The sequence below is a fragment of the Danio aesculapii genome, chromosome 13 (genome assembly GCF_903798145.1).
Source record: "Danio aesculapii chromosome 13, fDanAes4.1, whole genome shotgun sequence".
Classification (NCBI taxonomy): Eukaryota; Metazoa; Chordata; class Actinopteri; order Cypriniformes; family Danionidae; genus Danio; species Danio aesculapii.
In genome coordinates this window covers 22,046,200-22,072,657 of record NC_079447.1, presented here as the reverse complement: position 1 = coordinate 22,072,657, position 26,458 = coordinate 22,046,200, and the positions used below count along the sequence as shown (strand labels likewise).

The 26,458-nt window shown below is 35.8% G+C and overlaps 1 protein-coding gene across 2 annotated transcripts; it reads right to left on the bottom strand.

Moving 5' to 3' along the window:
* Positions 1–442: 442 nt before the first annotated feature.
* Positions 443–25,243, bottom strand: rrp12 (ribosomal RNA processing 12 homolog). Of its 2 annotated transcripts, none has more exons than XM_056470833.1 (34): positions 25,047–25,243; positions 23,328–23,545; positions 23,157–23,240; positions 22,535–22,611; positions 22,308–22,413; positions 21,572–21,688; positions 21,254–21,392; positions 19,122–19,249; positions 18,941–19,039; positions 18,748–18,839; positions 18,559–18,670; positions 17,614–17,714; positions 17,393–17,507; positions 15,223–15,365; positions 15,013–15,134; positions 14,864–14,928; positions 11,587–11,749; positions 11,298–11,452; positions 10,373–10,437; positions 10,096–10,189; positions 9,858–10,016; positions 9,681–9,761; positions 9,487–9,592; positions 9,243–9,350; positions 7,134–7,291; positions 6,690–6,778; positions 6,454–6,609; positions 4,283–4,452; positions 4,065–4,187; positions 1,454–1,497; positions 1,298–1,373; positions 1,069–1,136; positions 902–984; positions 443–811 (listed from the first exon to the last, which is right to left on the bottom strand). In XM_056470833.1, the coding sequence occupies exons 1-34, from the start codon at positions 25,183–25,185 to the stop codon at positions 712–714; spliced, it is 3,855 nt and encodes a 1,284-aa protein (XP_056326808.1). In that variant the 5' UTR covers positions 25,186–25,243; the 3' UTR covers positions 443–711. The 2 variants fall into 2 exon arrangements, with proteins under 2 accessions (XP_056326808.1, XP_056326809.1); XM_056470834.1 differs by having other exon boundaries at positions 18,559–18,676; positions 18,754–18,839.
* Positions 25,244–26,458: the final 1,215 nt, after the last annotated feature.

Sequence of the window (26,458 nt, the reverse complement as noted above, 5' to 3'; positions counted from 1 at the left end):
TATCACTTCTCTCTCACTGGGACCATCAGGAAAAATCCAGCTGAGCTTATTGGAGTAAGAGGACCCGTCTGACCTCCAGCAGACCTCAAGTCTCTATCCATCACACTCACACACACAGCTAAACTCTGCATTAACACAAATGTAATCTACTACACAAGATCAGCCTCTCCGAAACAACTTTTTAAAGGGCATGTGGGAATTATGCTTGTATTACTTTATCAAAGTAACTGTAGAAATGCGTTAAGAAAGCACTGTCAGTCACGTTCCTTGGAAATCAATGTTCCTGAGGGTTTCATACATTAATAATGTGAGGGCAGAAAGTGCAAGTGAATAAGCGATTAGCTTTTTTTGTTCTTTTTATTGGGGGTTTAGAACATTTTGCATAAAGTAACGATAAAAAATAAAAACTATCATCCTGTAATGAAAAAGTCTTACTCTGAAATTATTTTGGAACACTTTATTTGGTGTCCAACATAGCAAGAACATAAATACATTTGTTACAAAGCTATTATCGTACTGCTATTTTCTTATAATCCAGCCACAGCAAACATCAACCGGGACTTCTTGAAACCCTCTTTTAAGAGAAGCTTCCACAGGAAGTTCCTACGCAATATCTGAACAGAAAAACAAGATGTCTTTAGCTTTTTTTATTGATCATGTCATAAGAAATGAGGGCAAATCCAAAGTTCCATATCAAGACGCCCACAAGTTTTAGGCTTTCCTCTTCTTCAGTATTCGGGATCCAGAAAGTGCTCCTTTCTTTGCTCCTCTAACCATGCCTTTAAACTGGCCCTGGAGTTTAGCCTTTTTCCTGTTACCAAAATCAAACATTTAGATCACTCATAATTTTAAGGAGGATGTGAGGAGGGGGGGGGGGGGGGGGGGGAACTTTGACAATCACCTGCGGTTGAGTTGGGATTTCTTGAGAGGAATATAGGCATACGGGTCACACTTGCCTGCCTTCTTAACATCCCCTTTTCCCTTCTGCAAAAATTATTAAAAGAAATCATTAATATGTTCATACAATAGATGTTGAGTATTACTAAATGTAGGAAAAACACTCCTCACCTTAGATTTATACTCTGTCCCTATCTCTGGTCTTCCACCCAGAGGCCTGTGGATTCCAATGCCACCAGCTGAGGAGTTCAACAACACAAAGTAAGGCTGAAGTAGTGCTGCCATATTGTTTGTGACATCTAAGGTCTTTGATGCACCACATTACCATAATTTCCAGTAACCCTGTACCATGTTTTCCAGAAAATATAGTACTTTTTAAGCAAGGTTAAAGTTCTCTTACCTTTATATTTCAGTTCAGGCTCAAAATCCATGTCATCATCCAGATCAGCTGCAATTTTCCTCTTTGGATTCTTCTTCTGTTCAGCAGGAAAATAAATAAATAAACAACACTGCAAAATCTTTTCAATTCTGATCATGAACAAAATAAAACCCTCACAGTTTTGACTCCAGCCTCTTCAAGTACATCATCCATTTCAGCATCTGGAGAAAGATAAAGGTAAGATTGTGATGAATTTATTACAACAATAATTGTGCACTAACATAAATATCATCAGGACCCTGAAGAATATTTTCATCCACAAGAAACATTACATCCCTACTAGAGGATGCCATTTTTGGGGAAAAATCCTACAGGTCACGGGATTCCCATGGGATGGGAGTTATCTTTGTTTTTAATCATGGCATTGGGACGGTACAGGATAAGATAGTTAATGGGAGCAGACGGGAGAGGGATTCAACCAATAGGAAGCTGACAAAAGTAAATGCACCACCATTTTGAAGTTTTCTTTTAATACGATTACAGAGTAACGTTATTCAAAAAGAACTACAGAAAGCCATTAGGGCTGGGGGGGCTAACACCTGCCGAGAAATGAATGTGGTGAAAAAAATTATATGCAGCGTAAAGTCAGAGGTAATGACATTAAATTAACAGAACTAGTCAGGAAGTCGAAATATTAATGAAGTTCACGAGAGTAAACTGTGCCAGTGACAGCACGCCGTATGCTGCTTGTAAAACATGCTTAATCTTAGTCAAGTACACCAGTAATTCAGGGACGAACGGTCTGAAAAGGCACACTTGCATGGCAAATTCGAGAAAGAATCAGCCAAGCATCTTTTCGTTCTTCCAGCAAAAATTGCCGTCGGGTGTCAAGTCTCATCTGACAGACAAAATTGCTCGCAACTGTCATAGGTTCAGTGTTTTGATCCAAAGCAATTAAAATTTAATGAAAAGAAATTAGAAGAATTATTGTATGCATGTATGGTGGTGAGTGACGAGGACTGCAATATCTGCTGTAAACTTTTCCATGTGCCTAACTTTCTCTATAAAACCAGAATCATATTGAATGTCCTCATTTATTTAGGATGCATATAATGCATACAGCCACATGTTTTAATAAGCAGATAAGAATAGTGTATGTAATATATATTTTCAGATTTAGTCTAAGTCTTTTGTGTCCCCAGAATGTGTCTGTAAAGTTTCAGCTCAAAACACCCATCAGATTATTTATGATAGCTTTCTGAAGTGTCTGTATTATAGCTGGTAAAACCTGGTTGCTGTTTTTTTTGTACTGGGCCTTTAAGGCTAGTCCTCCCCGCCCACCGTTCCCACATGCCAGTCAGCAACATGCCTCGCCGCCCTCGGTTGCCTCAGGAAGCAGATCTAACGTAACGTGTGTGAGAAATACTACAGTAAGAACTTCAATCTTACAATCTAACAATCACTATTTGATGCATTTTTTGTGGATTTGCAACAATGAGTCACACACACTGTCATTACAAAGTTCAGGCACACACACAGAGAGGACAAACACACACATAGCGTAGACACACACCCACAGCGCGCACGCACGCACACACACACAAACACACACAGAGAGAGACAGCGCACGTTTAGCTTTGCACTCTTTTTGCATGTGACAGGCTACAGGTTAATCCTCACTGCTGTATGGATATCTGTTATGTTAATGTACAAAATAAACCTGATTTAACGTCCACAAACCGGGATTGAAGTGTCTTTCTTTATAATTGTTCAGACACACGGCTGTGCTGATGAAGTAAAGCTAAGCTAAATCGCTGTAATTCATTACACACATACTCTGTTTTAAAATATTTTAAACATGTGAAACTCACTCTTGATCACATTTGATGATGATTGATGATCCTAGCGAACTGAACACACCTTTTATTCCCGGCTGCTTTGCGCACGTCTGGTCTTGTTGATATGATTATACACGTGACTACCGGGACATGTTAATGCGCGCAGCTGTCAATCAATTCGGTGGGCGGGGGGACCGCACTCCTACATAAAGTTGTGGTCGATCTGAAAACCACTCAATTGGTCCACTGTTTTTATGTTGTTAAATTGAGAAAAAAGGACTGGGTGTATTTATTTCACCCCAATATGACAGTCTATACACTATATCTATACACATGTCTGTCCAAACAGCTTTAAAAGTAGATTTTTCACCATAGGTGCCCTTTAATGTTTAATTAATGTTTAAATTGTGCATGCTGCATTTCTCTCCCTCATTATGCAAGAGCATATTGGTTGAAAATTGTTAAAATGTTAATTAAAAAACCTTTTAATAAATGAGTCAAATGCAGCTTGGTGTGAACTATGTACTGTTTTTCTTTTATTTACTGTAACTGACCTCCAAAAAAACCTAGAAACAGGGACTCAGCAGCTGGTCTAAAACAGGACGGGGAGCAGATAAAATCAAATACTATTACCTAAAGGATAAAAGTAGGAGAAAAATTTATATATATATATATATATATATATATATATATATATATATATATATATATATATATATATATATATATATATATATATATATATATATATATATATATATATATATATGGGAGCGGTACAGGAGTAGAAGTCATTCTAAACAGTAGTGGGATGGGAGTGGAAGTCATTTTACTAGGAGCGGGATGGAACAGGGTTATTTTTTAACTTTGGTCAGGGGGTAGGATGGGACAGGAGTGAAAGTCCACTCCCGTGTCATCCTCTAATCCCTACCTCAAGAAAGCGGTCTTACCTTTAGTTTTTTCCTCCTCATCATCATCGTCGTCGTCTTCTTCCTTGATGATGAGTCGTCCATCAGACGTCACCTTAAATCCATGGTCTGCTTTGGTGGCCTTCTTCAGGTTAGGGTTGGTGGCTAGATCAATCATTATGCAAGTGAGAAAAGTATACAAAACATATTAACGAACAATGTTAGAGATTAATTTAAGCTGATCAAGAAATCTCTCTTACCCAGAACTCTCTGCGCTGCCTTTGGATCAAGGAAGTTGAGTGGTTCGTCTGAAACGCCTTCCTTCAACCAGGCCTGGCCCTTCTTTTTCATTGGCTTCTTCTGACCCTTCCTGCGTTTCTCTTCTTCATCCGAGTCATCGGAGTCAGTCTCAGCCAGAATGTCTTCAATACTGCGGAAAGATAAACAGTATGTCAAACATCTACTCCACCATCAGTTAAGCTCGACAATATTTACAGATGTAATGGTTAATGGCTGCAATAGTGATGAAAAAATGACATGAGAACCTGAAAGGAATTCAGCATTTATTCATTTAGCAGACGCGTTTATCCAAAACGACTTACAAGTGAGGATAAAAGAATTCACACGACCAGAGAGCAGCAGTATAGAAATGCTATGACAAGTTAATTCATTTTTCATTATTTTTAAGGTTGTTTTTCTTTCTGATCATATGGAGAGGAGAGAGTATGCTACAGGTGGTTTGTCAAGCCCACTCACCTGTGTGGAGCACTCTCAGAATTGCACACTCAACAATGTTGTTTCTGTGTTGTTAATAAAAAGTCTGGTGCATATGGGGAGGAGTGTGTCCTACATGTGGTTTGTCAAGCCCACTCACCTGCGCAATGGTGGCACCTGCTTGAGAAAGCCAACATACTGTTATACTACTCTGTCCTTGAAACCAAACGTATCTCCTCCTAGGCCGTTCATGCTACAAGGCCCAAATTTTGTCAAAATGTGCCCCCTCATGCTAATCAGACTTCTCTTATTAATATATTAATATTACATTTTAATAATCCAAGAATACAAAAAAATTATACAAGACGATGTTCTGCATTAGATTTTGTTGCCATATCTTTTTAGATTTATCACATTTATAGTTTTTCAATAAATAATTTGAGCATTATTTTTCTCTAAACACGGTGAGCTCCATGACTTAAACTCCATATTTTTTTTACTGATATGGCAAGCAATTTTTGCATGTATCGCTTTTACACTTAAGCATTATATTTTCAAGAAAATATGGCAAGTCATTTTACATAAAGTCCAAGTCCAGTTTAACCGTCATAGAGACACCGGGGTCGATTTATACCACTCATAATGGCAAGAGCTTTTGATGCATCATCACTAAGCTGTTAAGTGTCCCATTGGCAATAAAACAGATCAACCTAGCAACCATTTAAAAACAGCAATATCTCTCTACATCAGAACATCGTAGGGACCTGGGTATTGGCTTTTCTGACTCATGCTAGCAAATGGGACTTCCTGTGTACTATGCCTGGTAACAATGATAAGCCAAGTGCTATTAATGATTATCTAAGTGCAATAACATATGCTAGAAATGCCTACAAAGTATTAGCATTTGATGAAACATGTACACAAGCATTGCCTTTTAGCAACTGCTTAGCAACCACCTAGCAATGCCATAAACATTTCTGCAACAGCCTAGCAACCGCTGTGCTTCCTGCCAACTGCCATTCCCAGTCCTAACGCACTCACGTTGGTTTTCTCAAGCCAACATCAAAGTTCGTCAACGCACTTTAGGTTCTAGTTCATTTATTATTGTAAATCACTGTCGGTTCTCTTGATATTTTCCTATGGGGTTTTATAATAGAGATTTTTAATAATGAGCAAAATAAGGTCTGTGGTGAACATAATCAAATGGTACCTGAAAGTTTTGTTTTACAACTCACATCCTAAACTTTCCTACCCAGTAACATATTACAATGCATGTTTTAGGTCCACATAAGAGCTTAAAAATGTACATTTTTCATATGGTTTTGTATAATTGCAGCAGTAGAGCAAAATTTCAAAGTACACTGTAAAAAAAGCCAAAAAATTCCACACAACTCATCATGTCGTCCCAACACTAACCTATTAAGTTGGCTCAATCGATTTTACAAATTTAGCATACATATAAATTTAACATAAAACAGTTAAGTTGTCCACACACAAAACATAAGGATTGCGTTGTTTCAGCTCATTTTAAATAAGTAGTTTGAGCAAGCGGCAAAAGTCTCTTTTTTTTGTGTTTACTGTCAAGTTATGGCCACATGCATTATTTTTCTTATATACTAAAACTCTTGAGGGAACCCCTGAATCTGGGTTTTAACGTCATCCCTGCACCACACACACGCTATCATAAAGCACAAGTTTTCATCTGAAAGACCCATACCTCTCTCCTTTCACTTTAGGCTTCTCGTCTTCAGTGTCTGATTCGTCCTCTTCTGTCTTCGTCAGCTTGCGTTTCTTATTTCTGGCTTCTGATTTACGGATGTTCACCAGGACCTTGTGTTGCTCAGCCGGCAGCATGCTTTTGACGAGCTCGAATCTGAACACATTATAATTAGATAAAGATTACAAACAGAAATCAAGTGACCAGCGGGTTGTTTGATTAGCTGCTAAACTTACCCAAATTTCCTAATCAGTTTGGTGTAAATATTCTTAAGTTTCACTCTGAAATGCCGTCGCATATCATTCATATTGCTGATCCCTTCCATCTGCAAGACGACACAAAATTATAGTATTGTTTTTAAAGTATTAAATGGTAATTTAAGACCCTTCTCATGCCTCACTTAAATCTAGTATTAAGATGACATTTCATCACAAGTGGACAATTATTCCATATGTAAATAGAGTCTAAAATGTATTGAGTTCATCATATTTGGGTAGTTTATGGTTTATCATTTTATTATTTATCTATATCTGAATGCTGTTAGATTAAAAAAGATTTGTTGTGAAGAGAGTTGACCTTAAATACATGATCGTTTGACTGAAAACATGTTAATGCCAGGTATAAACCAGGCCTCTGACACCTTTAAAATGGCTAAACATGAAACATTTTCTGTCACTTACAATAACATTAACATGGCTGGCTAAAACCTTGACATCCAGAGAAAAGATGATAACTTTTAGAAAGCCAAGAGAGGCTTTGACGATGTCTCGAGTTCTGCTCGCAAGCAGAAGACAGACATTTTGCAGAAGCAGCTCCAATGAGGAAAGGTCTATGGAATCTAAAAAAAAACACACAAAATGTTCACATTTATTGTTGTTAAACAATCAACAAAATATTAAAATCACTTGATGATTCTTAAAGTGATAGTCCACCATTTACTTCTATAGTAGGAAAAACAAATGTTATGAATGTCAATGGTTAAAGGGTAAATCAAAAGCTCATGATCCTCACTCATTGAGTAATTAAGAGTTATATATTTTTTTTATTTCACATTCATCGGAAGATATAACTAGAGCTCTGCATTTGAGTCCAAGCCCGTCAGGCCCGACTTTCACATCATAGCTAGCAAACATTTCAGGCTTCGGGCCTGCTTTAGAAAAAACTTTTTAAAAAAGTTAAATGAGATCTAAAGCGTTCAGTCCAGAAGCGCCAGTGATGCCTTAAGCATAGAGATTTCCAGCCACATGCAATGGAGAACATACAGAGAAAAATTGTCAAATGGCAAACTTAAAACTGAAAAATGCTGAGAAAAAGGCAAACATCTGGTCAACTTTTCAAATAGTGACAACTTTAAATGATGAGCCAACTGGTTATGCACAATGCACAACTTGTAAGTTGAGTAAACTCACCATGTACCACATACCGCTTTGATAACGATGTCACTTAAAAAAGTAAAAACAAACCACAAAACAAAATCCAAACATTTCTCTAAATTCTGATAAAAAATAAAAACATCAACTTTCTATTAAATACAAATCTGGTCTACAAGGGCAGGGCTACAGCCTGTGTGTCTCGGGCCAGCGCCGGGCTAGGGCTTAGATTTAAAGCCCATGCAGGGCTCTAGATATAACCACAAACGTTATGGGTCAACGACTCCTCAGTGTGTTCACTAATGAAAACAGTTACAGGGTTTCAAAATAACTTTTCTTTTCAAGCTCTTTTACAAGCTCAGATAAGAAATCTAACGTTTATAGCTAAGAGAAAACCCAAAAAGGTTTTCAGAATTTGGAATCTCTTTATAGGATTCCTGAAGAAGCTGATATGAATCTTTTTTCCACATAACTTGTATCACCTGCTATTAATTATCATTGTTTTGATACCTTTATATTGTATGTGTTTGTACATGCATTTATTGATTTATTCATTTATATACACTTGTAATTGTAATTTTTTTATTATTCCTATTTTAAAATAATTAAGTAGGTTTTGTTTCATTAGTATATGTTAAAAGTTTCTAAAATAAAATTATAAAATAATAATAAAAAAAGAAAAAAAAGAAAATGGAATATTTAGTCGTGTGAAATATCCCTTTAATATTACAGGGTTTATGTAGGAATCCTTAATGTAATTTCAATACCTTTTTAAAGACCTTCTCAGAATATTAAGACCTCATCGCCACTTCAAGTTCTAATCAGTATCAAACCTTTAACTTAATAAACAGTTGTAGTTAAATTAATACAGCACAACCATGCAACAAAAGTCAGATAAGCTCGGAAGAGAAAGCTTGAAAGAATAAACTATGCAGTTGTTTTCAGTGACATGCTTCAGCCACCGTTTAAACTCATCATTCTCCCATTTTGCAATCTTTTTCACTTTATGGTTTCGCTACATGTGGAGAGCATCACATCACCTTCCCGCGTTTGTTTTACGTGACATCACCCTGACGCAGGAGCTTGGCCAGACACACCCTGGCCTGAACCAATCGCGTGGATCAAGCACACCGTTGTTAATATTAGGAGGAAAATAAATATATTTATGCTTTTCTGGAGTCAAACACTGGGCAATGCTTGAACAAAATTTAAGACTTCGTAAAAACATGATTAACACTTTTTAATACTTTTTAAGGGCCTTAATGTTCTCATAATTAACTTCTCATATTACTTTTAATACTTTTTAAGACCCCGCGGACACCCTGTATCAACACATTAAAATTTTTCTGAAGAAAAAAAATTACAAAAATACAGAATAGGGGTTAAATAACAGCTGAAGGTAGTATCAGTCAAACTCACCTTTGAAATGAAATACCAGTCTGGTTAAAGCCAGAACTGTGCAGGTGATCAGTGTTACAGAGCCAGTTAGGCCAATGTACACATAGCTCAAATACTCATTGATGGCATCTGGGGAAAAATAATACAAAAAAATACTATTATGACTCACTAAGATGTTTAATACTAACAAGAAAATGTGACTGAATTTAAAATGTATATAAAAAATAACCAATTAATAAAATAAAACATCTGGCATCATCTTCACCTTTTGTGTTCCCACAAAAGCGCTCAAAAGCATTGCCAATCTCAACCAAAAGCGTGTAGGCATTTTTGCGGGCACCAATGGACATTTCCTTTGTGCAAAGAATGACCTAAACACGCATTGGACAAAAATCCAACATTAGAAAAATCTATAAAAAGCAACACCAGAGAACACCCATACACTTTTGCGAGACATACCTCAGGAAGTAGAGCAGTAATAAAATCACGGTGTTCTTCATTCAGCTGCTTTACTATGTGAATCAGACACTTGAGTCTAGGCTGAAATAAAAAAAATAAAACAAAAAAAAGGGGCCATTACGCTTCATTTCTCTGTCTATTAATAATGAATCGCTAGTGTATTTTCTATCCTCTCACCCGTTTAGCAGGAGAAGCGGCAGTCTTCAGGCTTTCCATCAGCATCTTCTTCAGCTGCTCCAGGTTTGCCAGAACAAAAGCCTTACAGGACGCTCTCTCTCCTCCACAGATCTCCTCCAGGACTCTGTAGGCTTTCTTCTGGACGCCACTATCCTTGCTCTATAAACACACAAACAAATGTAAAGTATACTCATGACAAAACAAGTGAAAACAAAAGGTTTATCAGGAAGATTCTCACCTCCACAAAAGGTTTAATAAATTTAAATATCTGGCTCATAGACGCTTCATCCACAAACGGAGCCATGGCTACAACCAGGTCAATGACTGCAAGCCTACGAAATAACAGACACTTATTTTAAAACGCAAGACTCAAAATTTAATTTCAAACAAAACAAGGCACACGTTTCATGCAGCATGGCCATTAAATATCATGGCACTTTATACATGCATCAGGTTTCCGTTCAAACTGTAATATGCTTTCTATAATGCCTTGTAAAGGTATGAAGCTGTATTACCTGGTGAACTCAGTGTTGTCCGCATTGAGCCTCTCCAATGCTTTTTGAAGAAATGTGCACACCATCTGAAACAACAGGAACATACATATTTAGTATTGACATTGAGAAAAGAGCCAACGAGAGCACAAACCGCAAGACATATATTATTTTAATCAAGAAATACTTGCATTGTTTTTAAAGTTTCCATGTGAAATTAAACCAGTTAGTGGCTTTTCTATTTGAGCTACAGGTAGGGAAGGACGTGCAGTATTTTTCGCAATATAAGCAGTATTTAGATATAATTAAAATAAAGCGAGCAAAAAATGCATCTACATAACTTTTTACATGCAGATACTTAAGCCTGTTTCACACCGCAAGCAGCGCATGTTTTTTTGCATCCATGTTACCAGATTAGAGCTTTCATACTGCACGCAGAAGCAGTGCGTCAGCACGAGGCGTGTGTCACTAAAGCAGCAGTGCCGCGATAGCTTCAACGCTCGGTCTATTTTTGCCTCGCTGCTCACACGTAATTAAAGTGACAGTGCTTTGATAATGACCAAAACATATTGAATGACAGTAAAAATTAGCAATTTTACCCAATAAATGCATCGATAAGATCCACAGATTTTTATATATTAAATCAAATGAACTTAAACGATTAAAAAACGGAAACAAATATTTATTTAGGCCCGAATAAAACCAAATTTAAAACTATTTTAGTATTAGTTTAGCTTAACACACTAGTTTGATCATATATAAACATCATAAATATTATTATAACTATAGGCCTACATCATCCTGACAATCAAAAACAAAATGACATGATATCACAGGCGATTGTCTTCTGACCGAGTGCACCTTAAAAGACATGAATGACACTTAGAATCAGACTCAATATTCTACTTGTTCTCATGTAATTGCCTCTTAAATACAGCAGATGAGTTACCGTCTGGTCTGTGATGGTCAGGTAAACTCTGACTGTGTCCAGGACAGCCATCCGAGCTGACGTCATCTCTCCTGCTTTAGGCTGCTGGCTGTAGACGTTAAACAGGATGGGAAGGAAGTTTTTGGAAAAGCGATTCATCTCTGCTTTCTCTTCCTCTGCAGATGACCCAGAAAACCACAAAAAAGTATTCATTATATAATCAACTTTGAATGTGCAGGCATCAGTGAAAAAGCAGCCATAGCAACAGTTGTTTAGATTTGATTAGAGATCACATCTTAATTCAGCTGACCTGTTTCACAGCTCTTGTTGATAAGAGTTCGCAAGGCCTGGCAGATACACAAACGCAGGTCAGGCCGATCGTTTAGAGCCATACCCAGAGAGCGAGCAATGCCCTTAAATGATGCCAACAAATCGGTGGGCTTGTTGCAGAATCCAGGCAACATGGTCCAGATCTGGAAAAAAAAAGTCAATAGGATAAATCCTTGATTTTTATTTGTTTTGTGTCAATTTAATCGGCACCAAAATTATTTGGGGGAAGAAGAATAAGAGGTGTTATTGTTTAAGTTGACCATTTCAAGGATTTACATGCGAGTCAAAATCTTATTTTACAATGCAAGTAATTTTATTTTAATCTAATGATATATGGAGTCAAATCTTAACATCTTGACATAGGGCTGGGCGATAAAATCGATATCGATATTTATTGACCGAATACCAATGTCAGTATCCATAATAAAAAATGTTCGGTATGTAGTTTCAGTATGAAGCGCCATACTTTTATTAAAATGTGGCTGCTTAGCACGCGCCTTAGAAAAAAATGCCAATAAGCTTAGGGTGTCAGTTTGTCATATCCAATGGAAGCGAATGTGCGACGTGCACGAAATGCACTTGGGAGCAATGTGCACATAGTGTGCAAGTGGCACACACGTAACGCACGCGCATTTTCCAGGTACACCTAGTTGAAAAACATCAGAACTTTTCCGAAAGCCCCGAGCGCTAGAACTAACCAATCTGCTTCACACTTTGTACATCTTTTCTTGTGCATCCCAGCCACCAGCTCGCCATCTGAAAGATTTTCTAGCACAGGGGTAATGTACTCATTCAACTTCACAATTTGTAATGTTCAGCATGTATTTGAATGATGGCTGGTTCCTTTACTTGAAAGCTCAGATCTGATTCTCATAATTTGTTTGCAGAGTTTGAGGTTTACTGCATCATTATTATTCACACTTTACAGATGTTGATCTATCTTTACCATTGCACACACTTTGTAACATTTTATTAATCAAGTTTAAAATTCTCTTTAACACTTATGTTTATTTTAATTATGAAGAGATCAGATATTTTGTTTAAATATTTTTGTTTTTGACTTAAAACTATTTGCCTTATTAATGTTAATAAATTAAAATAAGGTGGTTAAATAAAAAAAATCCTAATATTCCTAAATGTATTGTTAAAAAATTATTCAATGATTATCTATATTGAATGATATGAAACATGATATCGTGATTATTTTTTGCAATATCGCCAAGCCCTACCTTGACACTTGATTTCCTTCAAACTACCCATGTTCACTTAAGCATAACAGACAGACCATTTTTAATGTATAATTGACTGTTTAGTTCTTAAGGTATACAATGTTATTCTGCATTACAGCATTTGTTTTTTTTTTTTTAAATCCTTTTTATAAACCACCTAAATTCCATATTTTTTTATGGTTCTTAGTTTTTATAATAAGAAGTTGCTGAGACTTATTTTTCAGTATGTTGATGTGCTTCCAACTGAAATAAAACATTGAGCAGGGGGCAGGGCTTTCTTTTCCCTTTTAGAAAACTAACAGTAAGAGAGGTGTGGTTAAGAATATTACTATGCAGTTATTACAGATGCCGCCAAACTGACGTCAACAGAAGGAAAGCCACTCCAAACACAGACGCAAATGGTCAAAATTGAATTGAAGACTTTTTTTTCTGTGGATTAACTTGCACAATTCGATTAATATTTAATCGATTCTTAATATTAATAATGTGAGCTAGCAAAATAAACATTATAAATTTTGATTTAACATGGCCTTTCACTTTAAATCCAGAGATAAGTGGTTACAATTACACATGGCAATGTAAACATCACAGCTAAAACACAGATGATGATTTATTTTGTTTCGCAAAAGCCTCCAGTAAAAATTTTTTTCTTTTCTTCCAAGTATTTCCCAAGTGCTGTTTAACAGAATAAGGAAGGTTTCATACCAAACCCTATTATATGTTTTTGGGGGAGAGAAAGTCTTATTTCTTTTAGTTTGGCTGGAATAAAAGCTATTTCTTTTTAATATATATATTTTGGCTACACAACAAACCACTGTTGTCCAATGACTCTGCCATGATAATATATTTTACAAACTAATTTAAAATATACTAGTATTCAATTAAGTTGACTAGGCAAAGACAAAAAAATTTGTTACTCAAAATGAGTTAAAACTATTCAGTTTGAAAATGTGTTGGAAAAGAATCTATCAAACAGCCCTTGGAAAAATATATTTGAAACAATTAAATTTATCAGGAGGGCTAATAATTTTGCCTTCAACTTTGCAATTGTTTTTGGACCTCTAGCTGGCTCGGGAAAGCTGAATCAAATGTTGGACAATTTATCCAACTGCATTAAACCATCTGTAAGAAATCTAGATTTATCCTGGATTCTGCCCTTCTATTTGACAAACAGGTAAATGCAGTAGTTAAATCTTGTTTTTTTCCAGCTGAGACTATTGGCCAAAGTGAAAGGCTTTTTTACTTGTGCGGAATTTGAGAGATTAACCCATGCCTTTATATCATCACGCTTGGTCTACTGTAACTGTATTTATGTGGGTATTGACCAATCCTATATAAATCGTCTTCAAGTTATTAAAAATGCAGCCACTAGACTTCTTTCTGACACCTGCAAGTTTAGCCAGACTCCTATCCTGTGCTCCCTAAATTGGTTGTCAATATGTTATAAAATTGAGCTTAAAATGTTAATGAATGTTTTTACGGTATTAAATGGCCAGGCTCTGACTTATCTCTCTAATCTTATTACTGGTAAAATATCTGGCAGATGTTTAAGGTCACCAAACCAGAAAATGCAAGTAGTTCCCAGATCCAAATTGAAGAAAAAAGGAGATCTAGCTTTTTCTGTAGTAGGTCCTAAAATGTGGAACGGGCTACTTATGTCCATTAGAACAATTTCCAGCGAATCTTTGTTCAGAGGTAAACTTTAACTACACTCCTTGAAAGAGCTTATAAATTGGGAGAAAATTGATCCTATTGTACCTATCTGGTGCCTTGTTATTTATCGTTGATGCTGTGTGGTATGTTGGATGTATTCTAGGTTGTTTTATCTGTTACTGTCTATTTTTGATCATTTGCTTTTAGGTTTGTACAGCACAATTGTCAACAACTGTTGTTTTATTGTGCTTTATAAATAAATAAACTAAATTGTATATCATATTGTCATTATTTAGATCAGATCTTTTTTTTCTTGACAAAATTCACAGTTATGGCCTAAACAATGTGTTCACAGTACCAAAATACACATCATACCTGGATCTGTAACGTCTGATAAACCTTTGCCATGAGCTTCTGACCTGACTGCTCCAGTTCATCGGCTGAAATAAATCAAAGATTAAGAGTTTATATAACAGTAACACTGTCGCCAGGGAACATTGGGACTGTGTGAGACTTATACAAACCTGTCTGTTTAAGTTTATTTGCTAGCGGGAAAAAGTGTGAATTGAAGTAAGCCAGCTGAGAGTTCTTCACATGATCTCTAATGACCGGAATCAACCAACTGCGTGGAAACTCAAGGTCATCACTGCAAACACACACAAAACACAGTTGTACCTTTTCATTTAAAGCACTAAACAGTTTATACATTGAGAAGCACTGGCCAATAAACACACTCTGTTCCAGTGATGAGGAGGGGTACAGCGTTGAGCACCACCTCTGGACCCATGCTCTCCACAGCACCACCAACAGCAAGATCCAGCTCACCAGAGAAGGGGAAGTGAGGGGTGGCCCGCAGGTCACTGAGAGACTGGAGACTCTAATAATCACAAACATCAAATTATCAATTAATAATATCAATTAACCAACACAAAAAAAAAATCACGTTTCCCAAGAATGATTAAATCTTTTGTTTGATGCGGACACAATATGCAGAACCCCAGATTTTTTCGCAATGCTGCCATTGCTGAATTTAACGCAAAATCAACACAATCAAAATTCCTAATTAAACGCGAAATAATCGCAAAAAATTATCTCATAAAACATCAAATTCTAAACCATATAATTACATTACATTTATTTCAGTTTGCAATTAATTGTTTTACATCACTTATAGACGTTGCATACGCAGCGCACGTGATGTATTTGAGTGTCTCTTGAATAATGACGTCTCACCTGCGCCCTCACAATCATTACATTACATGGAAAGGGGTGGTGGGGGGGATTGTTTTACAGCCTGTGCAGTACCGCGGATGAAGCGTGAATGATTTACATGATGGCATTGCAAAGATGAGATTAGACATCCTGTGGTGCAGTTTTGTGCGGTTAACGTGCTTCAGACTGCAAAAATGGTGTGAGCAATAGAATAGACAGAAAAGCAAGCAGCTTACAATGATGGAGAGATTGGTTCAAGGATGAATTGAAGGACATTATTTGTGCTTTACATGTATGGCTGGTATTATGATGTTCATCATGAAATCGATAAATGATTTTGTTTAACTTTTCCTGCAGTTAACGAAGTTTTTTTTTAGGAGTTTTAGGTGTATTACGGTAGGGTAAGCCCTAACGCATGTCCTGAGTGAGGTACATGTCAGATTCTCTGGTGAGTGAAATCTGAGAGAGAAAAAGTTTGTGCATAAAATTTAGAGTTATACAACCTTTATTGATACCTACTGTTTTAGATCATGTCTTAACAAGAGACCAAAATAAAGAAGCTTTATTTTTATGATTTGTGTCATTGTGTCCGATTGCACACCTAACATAGTAGGCAACCTAATATGGTACATAAGATATATATATATATATATATATATATATATATATATATATTTTATTTTTATTATTATTTTTTTTTTTTATTTATGGCAAAATTGTCTGCACATTTCTGGGAATCACCACCACAAAATCAGTCATTTTTATCTGGAAAAATCACCAAAAAAATCGTGAAAAACTAGGGGATCTGAATATGAATGTTAAAGAGAGAAAACTGGTCAGAAGCATCATTACAAACTATCTGGATGAAAGTACAGTAGTGTATTGTATTTTATTTTATTATATTTTAATATTAATATATTAATCCTTATTAGTCTTTTTTCTCTTATTTGTGCATTACAATTCTAATTGTGTTTTTTTCTGTATGTACATATGTATTATATAATCACTTTACAATTTTATCCATTGTTTATGTAATCTGCAATGTAATACCTTGCAATTCAGGTCAATAAAACTACTTTGAATTGAACTGAACTGAGAAAGTGGGGCAGAGAAAATCTATCAAAATCCTAAAAAAGGCTTTTAAAATTAACATTAAACATCATAAATATGTATTTTAATTCACTGGCTCACTGCAACATCTTTGAAAATGTAAAAGTATATAATAAAGAATTGAACGATTATAGTGGCAAATTATAAACAAGTTACAGTGGCATACTGGCATTCCCCATAAATAACATTTATTATAAATGTCAAGTCCAAACTGATTTATTCAAAATGAAACTAATTAGCAGCAGTTCTGGGTTGCTGTGCGAAAAGCCCAATACAAATCCTCATTTGCTGCTGTTATTATTTGGCATGAATTCAAATGTTGTGCTTTGCGCTTACTAGTTTGTAAGCCTGATGTTAACTTCATTAAGTCAAATTGGAATATAAAAATATAAATACAATGCGCTGAAATGTGGAATGCACTGATAAAGAGAAGTCAATTACATTTCCTGTACATACTTCACATACTTGACTCACTGCCATTTTTAATTTGAGAAAAACTATTTAAAAAAATCATATATCAGCATGAGCACAGTTATTTTGTATCGGTGGAGCTCTAATATAAAATTCTAAATATCAATCTACCTTTATCATAATAGGATGAGCCTGTTTTCCTGCAGCTCTGTAGAAACAACCCAAAATCTGCAGCACAAACGGCCATGAGGCATGGAAACGATAAGACAAACCCTCCTCCACGATACTGAAAGAGACAGAGACCAGACTTTAGTTTCTAGAAAAGAAGATGACACATAACAACATGTGAGGAGGTGGGGTAAAGGGGGGTATGCGGGTCATAGGCAGCTTACGAAAACATTTTCAGAACGCAAGCCCCATTTCCAGATGATGTGTTTGGTAGAACCGGTCCAATCTCTGCCATATGAGAAGCCACACAGTCATTTATTAGTGTCTAGAGGGAGAGAACAAAAAGATCCTCCTTAGAATGTACAAAAATGAACTAGGGCTGCACAATATCGCTTCAGCATCAACAATGTCAATTAGGGTTACAATCAACCAGGCACCACAGCTCAGAAAACATGTCTGTTTTGGAGCCATTGAACATTTCGCCCCATGATAAGAGTCAAACTACGTCATTTGCATACGTTTATAAAGGGATAGTTCACCCAAAGATGAAAAATTACTCACAATTTACTCACCATTTACTCATTATTAAGTTGTTCCAAATTTTTATGAGTTTCTTTATTCTGTTGAACACTGAAGAAGTTGTTTTAAAGAAAGCTGAAAAACCTGTAACCATTGACTTCCATAGTAGGAAAATATTATGAAAAATCAATGGTTACAGGTTTTCAGCTTTCGTTAAAATAACTTCTTAAGTGTGTAACAGAAGAATATAAGACAATCAGACTTGGAACAAGTAAAAGGCGAGTAAATGATGACAGAATTTTCAGTTTTGGGTGAACTTTCCTTTTAAGGCCTGTGACTGTTTAAATATTACTGTGAGTATAAACAATTTGGGCACAAAAAATGATCAAGCAGATTAATAGCATTTCATTATTTGTTCGATAAAGACTACACAGTGTTATTTCACACCAGATTATTTAATTTATGTACCTGAACACTGTTAGACTCCTCAGAAAACACATATCATATTTTATGCTGATACACTACCCAGCAAAATCTTTTTAATCAACCTAAAACTCTTAAAATTCTTTCCAAATAGAGCCATTTGAGTTGTCTAGTGAAATAGTGTTCATATTGCAATACACACTGAATTAAAATGACTGATTTCAAACCTTCATAGTTGAAGCTGCAGCAGAGACAACTTGCGTGTGTGGAGACAGAAGACACGACATGGTGACTGAGAAGAGGCGAGGAAGATGACCAAGACACAGAGAGCTCTGTAAACTAGAGGTCCAGAATGAGGGAATGAGAAAAACAACTCAGAAAAGTAGAAAACACAGGCTCTGTGCTGAAAAACCTACCTGGAGAGATGAATATGAGCTTTTTCCATTACCGCAAGCCATGCCAGTAAAGGCTGCAGATCATTCTCACTGGGAACATAGTCATATAAAGCCTGAAAGAAAGGTGTTGACAGACGATGAATCAAATTATGGATTACAAGATGATGAACTGACAAAATGAATATCTTTAATTATTATCATTTATGACACTCACTGTGATGATCTGGGCATTGAGCTCTGCAGACATGCTGGAAGTACTGGGTTTGCTAATGAAGAGATTGTGGAAGGCCTGCATTGCATGTGCAGTCACCAGCTTCAGATAAAGAGAGCCAAGTGTTAACTGACAAAAACACATACATGAAAATCAAAGTGTTGGTGTGAAACTGCTCTCTCACCACGTGGCTCAGGGTCATGACTCGGAGAAGAGTCTCACAGCAAGACTTGACAGAGCTCAGAGGAAACGCAACCAGCAGGTCCTTCAGAAGACCCAGTATGTGGAGAGTGGTGGTGTCTTCTTTGCTGCCTTAAAACAAAGAAAAACATGTTCTTATGATCTTAATAAGTCTACATATGAATGATGTAGTTCATAGAGAAACAAAACATTAAATGAGAAAACATGGGCGTGGCTTGTTTTTTCTACTGCGAGCTGATTGGATATAGTAAGGTTAAGTTTAAAGCTTTAATTTATTCTGACATGGTGGTGCTTCACATATAATAAGAATGACACATTTAACACAATAAATACCAACACTTAACATCAAGTACACAAAAAAAACTGAAAAAATAAAACAATAATGATAAATTAAATAATTATTAAAAAAAACAATAAAATAAAAATAATCCAACTAACTCCATTATATTAACTACATTTATTAAGTAACCAAATTTCTCAAGGCACAAAAGTAAATTTATAACAATCTGTGGAACATCTTATTGTCCTTAGACGTCGCCCAAGGGGCATCCACTCAAATTATTTGTTTAAAGCATTTCATTCAATTCATTAATTTCAGGTGAGTTATTACAACCTAAAGGCTGATTTCTGCTTCTGCATCAATCGAACATATGTGCTCCGGGGCAGCCTTGAGTGGTTGCATAGCCCTCGCCGTGGCTGACGCGCAGCTCTCAAAAAAATGTAACTACATGTCGCAACGATGCAAGCTCTGTGATTGGTAGGCTTGGTAGCGCTGACGAGTGTGGGCGGGACCATGAGCTGCGAACCCATTGTAGAGAGTTTTTACAGGTGTCGAGTCATGTGAAGGAGCTCCAAATGGAAAGTTTTGTTTTGTGTTTACCTTAAGATTAAAGTTGTTGCACGTCCGCCAGTTCCCGCCTCAAAAAGAGCAAGTTTGAGTCACTTGTACATTAAGGTAGCGTTCAGAAAAAACTAAACATAAGCGAAGAAACTCGACACAGAGGAACATAAACCTCACTGCCAGCTAGCGTTTCAGAAGTGTTACTTCAGAGCAACACAAACAGCATGCAGAACTATAAATCTATGGCAATGAGCAAAGGCATGCGCCGTGGGTCATGCCGATCAGTCGACACAGAGGTATAAACCAGGCTTAACAGACACCTCCTCCTCGCTATTTCTGTTTGTTGTCATAGTGCTGCCAAAACTATGTTAACCACGGCTAGTACCTTAGACAGACATTATTGAGAATTTAACTAAAAAACAAACAGGAAGTGCATTTCCAGATTTCAATTTTAGTTTACAAGAGCAAACGGTTTTTTCTTTCTTAATGACATGCACAGATGAATTGTTCACCACAAAACTAACAATGTGAGCTAACAAAATCAATATGGTTGGTTTTGATTTCATGTGTACTTTAAAGAGCTTATGCTGATATTAAACGCTGGTTGGACACTAGGTGGTGCTAAGTGGTGATTTTATGCACAAAACTGCCCACATGAAAAAGATTCAGAGAAGACTTGAGAAATGTCCTAATTCCAAAACATGGTTACATGGTTTGGAAAGAAGAAAAATATGGTTTAAAACCACGTACGCTTAAACATGCATAAAGATACTGGCGATATACACATACATAATCAGACTCTATAAAAATGACAACATGAAATTAAAACCATAGCAACATAATGAAAGGTAGCTTATGTATTTACTTATATTTACTCATATTATACTTGTATTAAATTAAAAAATATAGTGCCAATAACAAGTCAACAAAATTTAGGCGCCATATTTAGTGCAAATATTATACCTGTGATTTACTGAAGGAAGATTTAGTAAAAAAATGTGTAATTCATTGAATTTAGTTTTAGTCTTGTGTTTTCCTCCAAGAATGAACAAAAATTAATTCTAGACTAATTTCAGCTCAAGTCATGCTTTAAGGGTAGTAGTGTTTTGTTGCCGAAAATAAATCATTGACGGGGTATCTGGAGCTGAAACGTCACACATTCTAGGGACTTTAATCACATCTTTCACAAAAGAAAAAGATAACTGGACTCTTTAAAAACAAAACAGACTGTTTGTTTTGAGCATTTCAACAGTAAGAGCATGAGATTGACTAACCTCCGGACTGCTCCAGTTCTTTGCAGCAGAATTTGGCAGTGCTGCCGGCTGCCGGATGGTGGTTCGGGGCATTATCTGAGAACATGAAGTCACTGTAGCGAAGGACGGTGCAAATTCCCTGCTGTGCTGCCTTTCGTACCTGCACAACACAGAGTATCTTTCAGAAAAATCTAATAATTACATTAAGGCACTCTTATGTGGCAGAGCAGAAATATTACTGTATCAGTTGTGTATTACTAAGATCTATTGATGTTTGATAATATGACTAAAAGCTTAAATAAGGCATAAAAGGAATGAATAGTAATCAAACAGACAGACCTTTGGTTTGGAGTGCACAGTGAAGCTCAAGAGACCATGATACACCTGTAGGGTTGATGGGTAACTCCACACTGACAGATCCTGTTTACGCAGCAAAGTTGCTAGACAGGATAGGATCTGCAAAAGAACATACAATAAGCCAACTTTTAATAAGAAATAATAAGAGAGACACTTAGCAGACTTCTTCCTCACATCACAACCTTGCTACCCCTAATGTGATAAAATATTTCAAATTTTATTTTTATTATTTTTACTTCTTAGTTTATTGGAATGTTATGAAAAATGATAACATTTTGGGTACTTTCAAAGTATTAATTAGTAAAAAAAACAGACATGACTAGAAACAGACGTGACTAAACTTGTGACCTTAACTGTCAAAAATAACCATAATAGAAACTTTAGCATGCAATGTACAAATCAGCCACATAATAATTTCTCATCTATCCTATTATATGCTCTCTTTAAAACTTAAACACATACAAATTAATTTTTTTATCAAATAATTGTACTATTTTACATTTAATAAAAGGGTTCAAATTTTAGAACCTCATACCATCTAGTTAGTATCATGAACCCCCTTAAAAATACAAAAAGTATAAAAACTATTCCCACAAAATATAGTAGTCTAAATAACATGCAATAAAAGGTTATAATCTATTGTGTTGCATTTGTAAAAACAAACTTGAGTTCCATATAAAGCAATGGAGTATCGTATTTGTGAGGAAAGTGTACAAACCCATCGCAGGTATGAAATGGAGTCAGAACTGGCTTGATTTGACAGGACATCCATGAAGGCCTTGGCAGTGTCCGAAAACTTTTTCTTCAGTACTGCAGGTGGCATCCTTAAGGGAAAATGGGAGGAGGGACGAGCATAGACATTCAGATCAAGTCAGACTAATTAAGTTCAGCAGAAATTCATATCTTTCTATTGTGGCATTGATTTTTCTAATGAAAAGCTCATACCTTCTCATGACCAGGTTGAGCAGGTAAGCAACAGCTGCCAGTGATTCACTGCTATCAACAGCCTCCAGAGTTGTCATCTGTTGATTTAAAAATGCAAGAAGGAAAATGTATATAGGTTTATTTACAGAAAATGTAGAAAGAAAAATTGACAAAGGCAAATGTGCTAAAATTCAACAAAGCATTCTTGTCGTTTTGTTTCTTTAAATAAATAAATGACTGAACAAACAAATACACAGATTTTAGACATAGAACAGAACTTTAAAAATATATATATTTTTTTTTGTAAAATGATCCATTACTTACCTTAGTGTCAGAAATTGTTTGCAATTAATACTGGTAATTCCCAGATTTGTTGTTGTTATTATATATTAGATAAAATGTAAAAAAGAATTTAGCAGTTTCACAGAAAGTGAAAAAAATGACACATTTTTTAAGCTGTTTTTATGTGCTATTTGAAATTTCAATGTTTTAATCAATGAAAAAGTGTAAATGCAGCACATTCCAAGTTATGAATATTTTATAACGCAATATGATCCTTCTTAACAAAACAGAAATGCAAAAATAGCATACATATTCTAAACCAAGCATGAAAATAACCATTTTGACAGTGATTTTAATTTACCAAGGCTGCAAAGTACTCCGTCTCAGTTTCTTTTCCTCCATGAGAGCGAATCACTTCAGTTACGGCTGCCAAAACAGCACAGATCTATAAAACAAGGAGACATTAATCTAGCACATATCAAAAAAATATTACAACAAATCTCCCTGATCATCAAACCAATAAAATACAAACCTCCTTATGTGATGCAGAATTGGACTCCCAGTAACGCTGAACTTTCCTAAAAGTGAGGTTGGAGCAGTCTGATAGTCCACTAAGGAAAGTCCCAGAGGTCTTCTCTGTGAGGGCTTCATCCTCCATGGCATCTCCTGCCACATCACTGCTTTTCTGCAGTGATCCAGCCTGGAGCTCATTGTGAAGTTTCAACGCATCTACTGTCAGATCACTCTTTTCTGTTTGAACGGATAAATGTTACACATATTACTTCAATCAGACCATCCAACACAAAGTTATAATATCACAGAAGGGCTGGGCGATATGGAAAAAATCTCATATCACGATACAAGTCATCATATATCCTCCTGATAATGATATACAATGCCAAAAGAAAATCCTCATACCTCTTTGAAATAATTACTTTATTTGTCCCACAGACTAAAATCAAATTTGATTTCAAATAACTTTTCCAGCCTTTGAAATACTTTTGTAGCCCCTTTCTACAACTTTATCCCAAAGGTCTTTAGAAAGCAGGCGGTGTAATGCGAGTAAGAGCAGATTATCACAGGGTATGATGATTTTCTGTGGACACTGTGCATCATGATATATAATAAAATTTCTGTCAATTCCATTAATTAATAGTTTATTGACCACATGTAAATACGTTCTTCTTTTATACATTTTAAAGAATATACTCAGAAATGAACTTAATCATACGTGATGTTATTTTTCACTTTATTTAGATCTTCAAGGCAAATGTTTGATTGAAAAAAATAATAATACAAAAATAAAATAGAAAACCCTTTTCAGAAACTAATGATTGCAGATCCAACATATAAACCAAACATATATAGAATTTGTTAAAATATTGTTAAATAAAATGTTAAATGTAAACATTGCTTTCTCACTATGTTAATTATGAAAAAAGCATAACAGTAAACAATGTATTTTGTGACACCAAAAAAACAAAACAATAGGGGTATAATGTGAAACTATAGACTATTCATTTTATCCATACAATATACCATGCCTATAGAAAATAATCATCCCCCTTTGAAATAATATTGAGGTAAAGTTGGTTTTATATTTGCACTTTCGTTCCTTTCCATCTTGTGACACTGTCCCTGTATTGTTTACCATGCTAAATTGAATACTGGGTCTTAAATTGCATTCAAGTATGACTTCAAAATAATATTAGCTCTATTTAATTGAGTGTAAACAATGTTGGACTTTGGTAGTCATTGGCTGATATGATTTCCCTATTTAGAATCAACAAATAATACTTTTCTGAAATGATGTTATTAAGGAGAAAGACTGAAAGTGCCAATATAAAACCAACTTTACCTCAATTAAAATAATTACTTTATTTGTCATAAAGTCTGAAATCAAATCCCATTACAAATAACTTTTCAAGCCTTTCACTTAATCCCAAAGGTCTTTTGTACGCAGGGTACAACGTGAGTAAAGATATAGATTTTCACAGGGTATGATGATTTTTTATAGCCACTGTAGTTATACAGTCATGTCGCACAGCACTACATCTTAGTCATAAAAAGTCAAAACTACAGTAACGCCACTAACTGTGAAAAATATCTATAGTTTATAAAGCTTTAAAGTAGTTTACACAGGCGAAAATAAACTGGTCATCGCCTTTTAAAGCACCCAAAACATGATTTTTAAACTTGTTTACAAGTCCAATCCTCTACCCACGTGTTATCACGCAGGCCTGGGTCTCACCTGATGGACGGCTGAAATATCTGCTCCTCGCGGCCTTTCGATAGCGATTTGTCTCCGGGTTACTGTCACTGCTGTGCCCCTTCTTCCACCGCCTTACTTTCTGAGCTGCTCCGGAACGAAGTTTTCCGGACTTCACCATTTTAGCCGGTGGAAATCTTCACTGTGCTGCAGTCACGTTGGTCTCTCCAGTCTGCGTGTCGCGCGTAGCATTGCGTCATCATTATGCGCGTCCTAGTCTACGTGTTAGTATTATTTTGAGGTGAATGATAATAATAGTTGTATTAAAATGTCATTGAATTTGAATAAAATACAGTTTCACACCTAAAAGTATATGTACTTCTAAAAGCAACGTAAATGTGTTTTAAAATTGATATCAAGGTGGTTAAATTAAAAAAGCTAAATAAATAACGTATCAATGAATAATCAAACGTATCAATGAGCTGTCAATGATATATATTATTTTCGGTTCCAACTCTTCACATATATCTTTTCTTTTAATTTTATTTATCAACAGTGTAGTTTTTTAGTGTAACATCAGATTTTATGGTTATTAATTTTTCATTGTAGTATAAATCACATAAAAATAAAATAGATAAATATAAAAGTCATACGTGGCAATTTGAGATTAGAACAAGAAACCAAGGGTGACACGGTGGCTCACTTTTGCCTCACAATTCAATTCAGTTCAATCCATTTCGATTTTACAATGTATTGTGTCAGTCTATTTCATTGTTGAAGTTCAGTTTAGTTTAGTTCAGTGTGGCTTAAATTTCACTGCTGGAAGTCCAAACACTGAAGGGCAAATCCTTCGATGCGCAGCTCAACAAGTCCCAAACCAAGCAAGCCAGTGGAGACAGGCGTGGAACAAAACTTCACCAATTGACGCAAGTGAAGAAAAAAAAGTTGGGAGAAACCAGGCTCAGTTGGGCACGACCATTTCTCCTGTGGCCAAACTTCCTGTGCGGAGCTGCAGTCTATGTGCCACAGCAAGAAGGTCACTGGTTCGGGTCCCAGCTGGGTCAGTTGGCATTTCTGTGTGGAGTTTGCATGTTCTCCTGTGTTTGTGTGGGTTTTCTCTGGGTGCTAGAGTTTCCCCCACAGTCCAAAGAATTCAATAAACTAAATTGGCCTAAGTGTGTGAATGAGTTGGTGATTCATTCCGCTGTGGCGACCCCAGATGAATAAAAGCACTAAGCCGAAGGAAAATGAATGAATGAACAAGAAACCAGAGTTCTTTCAGAAACATTTTTTATAAGTTGTTTATCTCTACATATTTACATTACATCCACAGACGACATGTTTTGAATGTGTTATTTGAGACATTTTATCACATTATTTTCAGGTAAAAAAAAATAAATAAATAACTAATCTCTGTGGTGACTGGTATTGTGCAAATGTCAGTTTAATTTCAC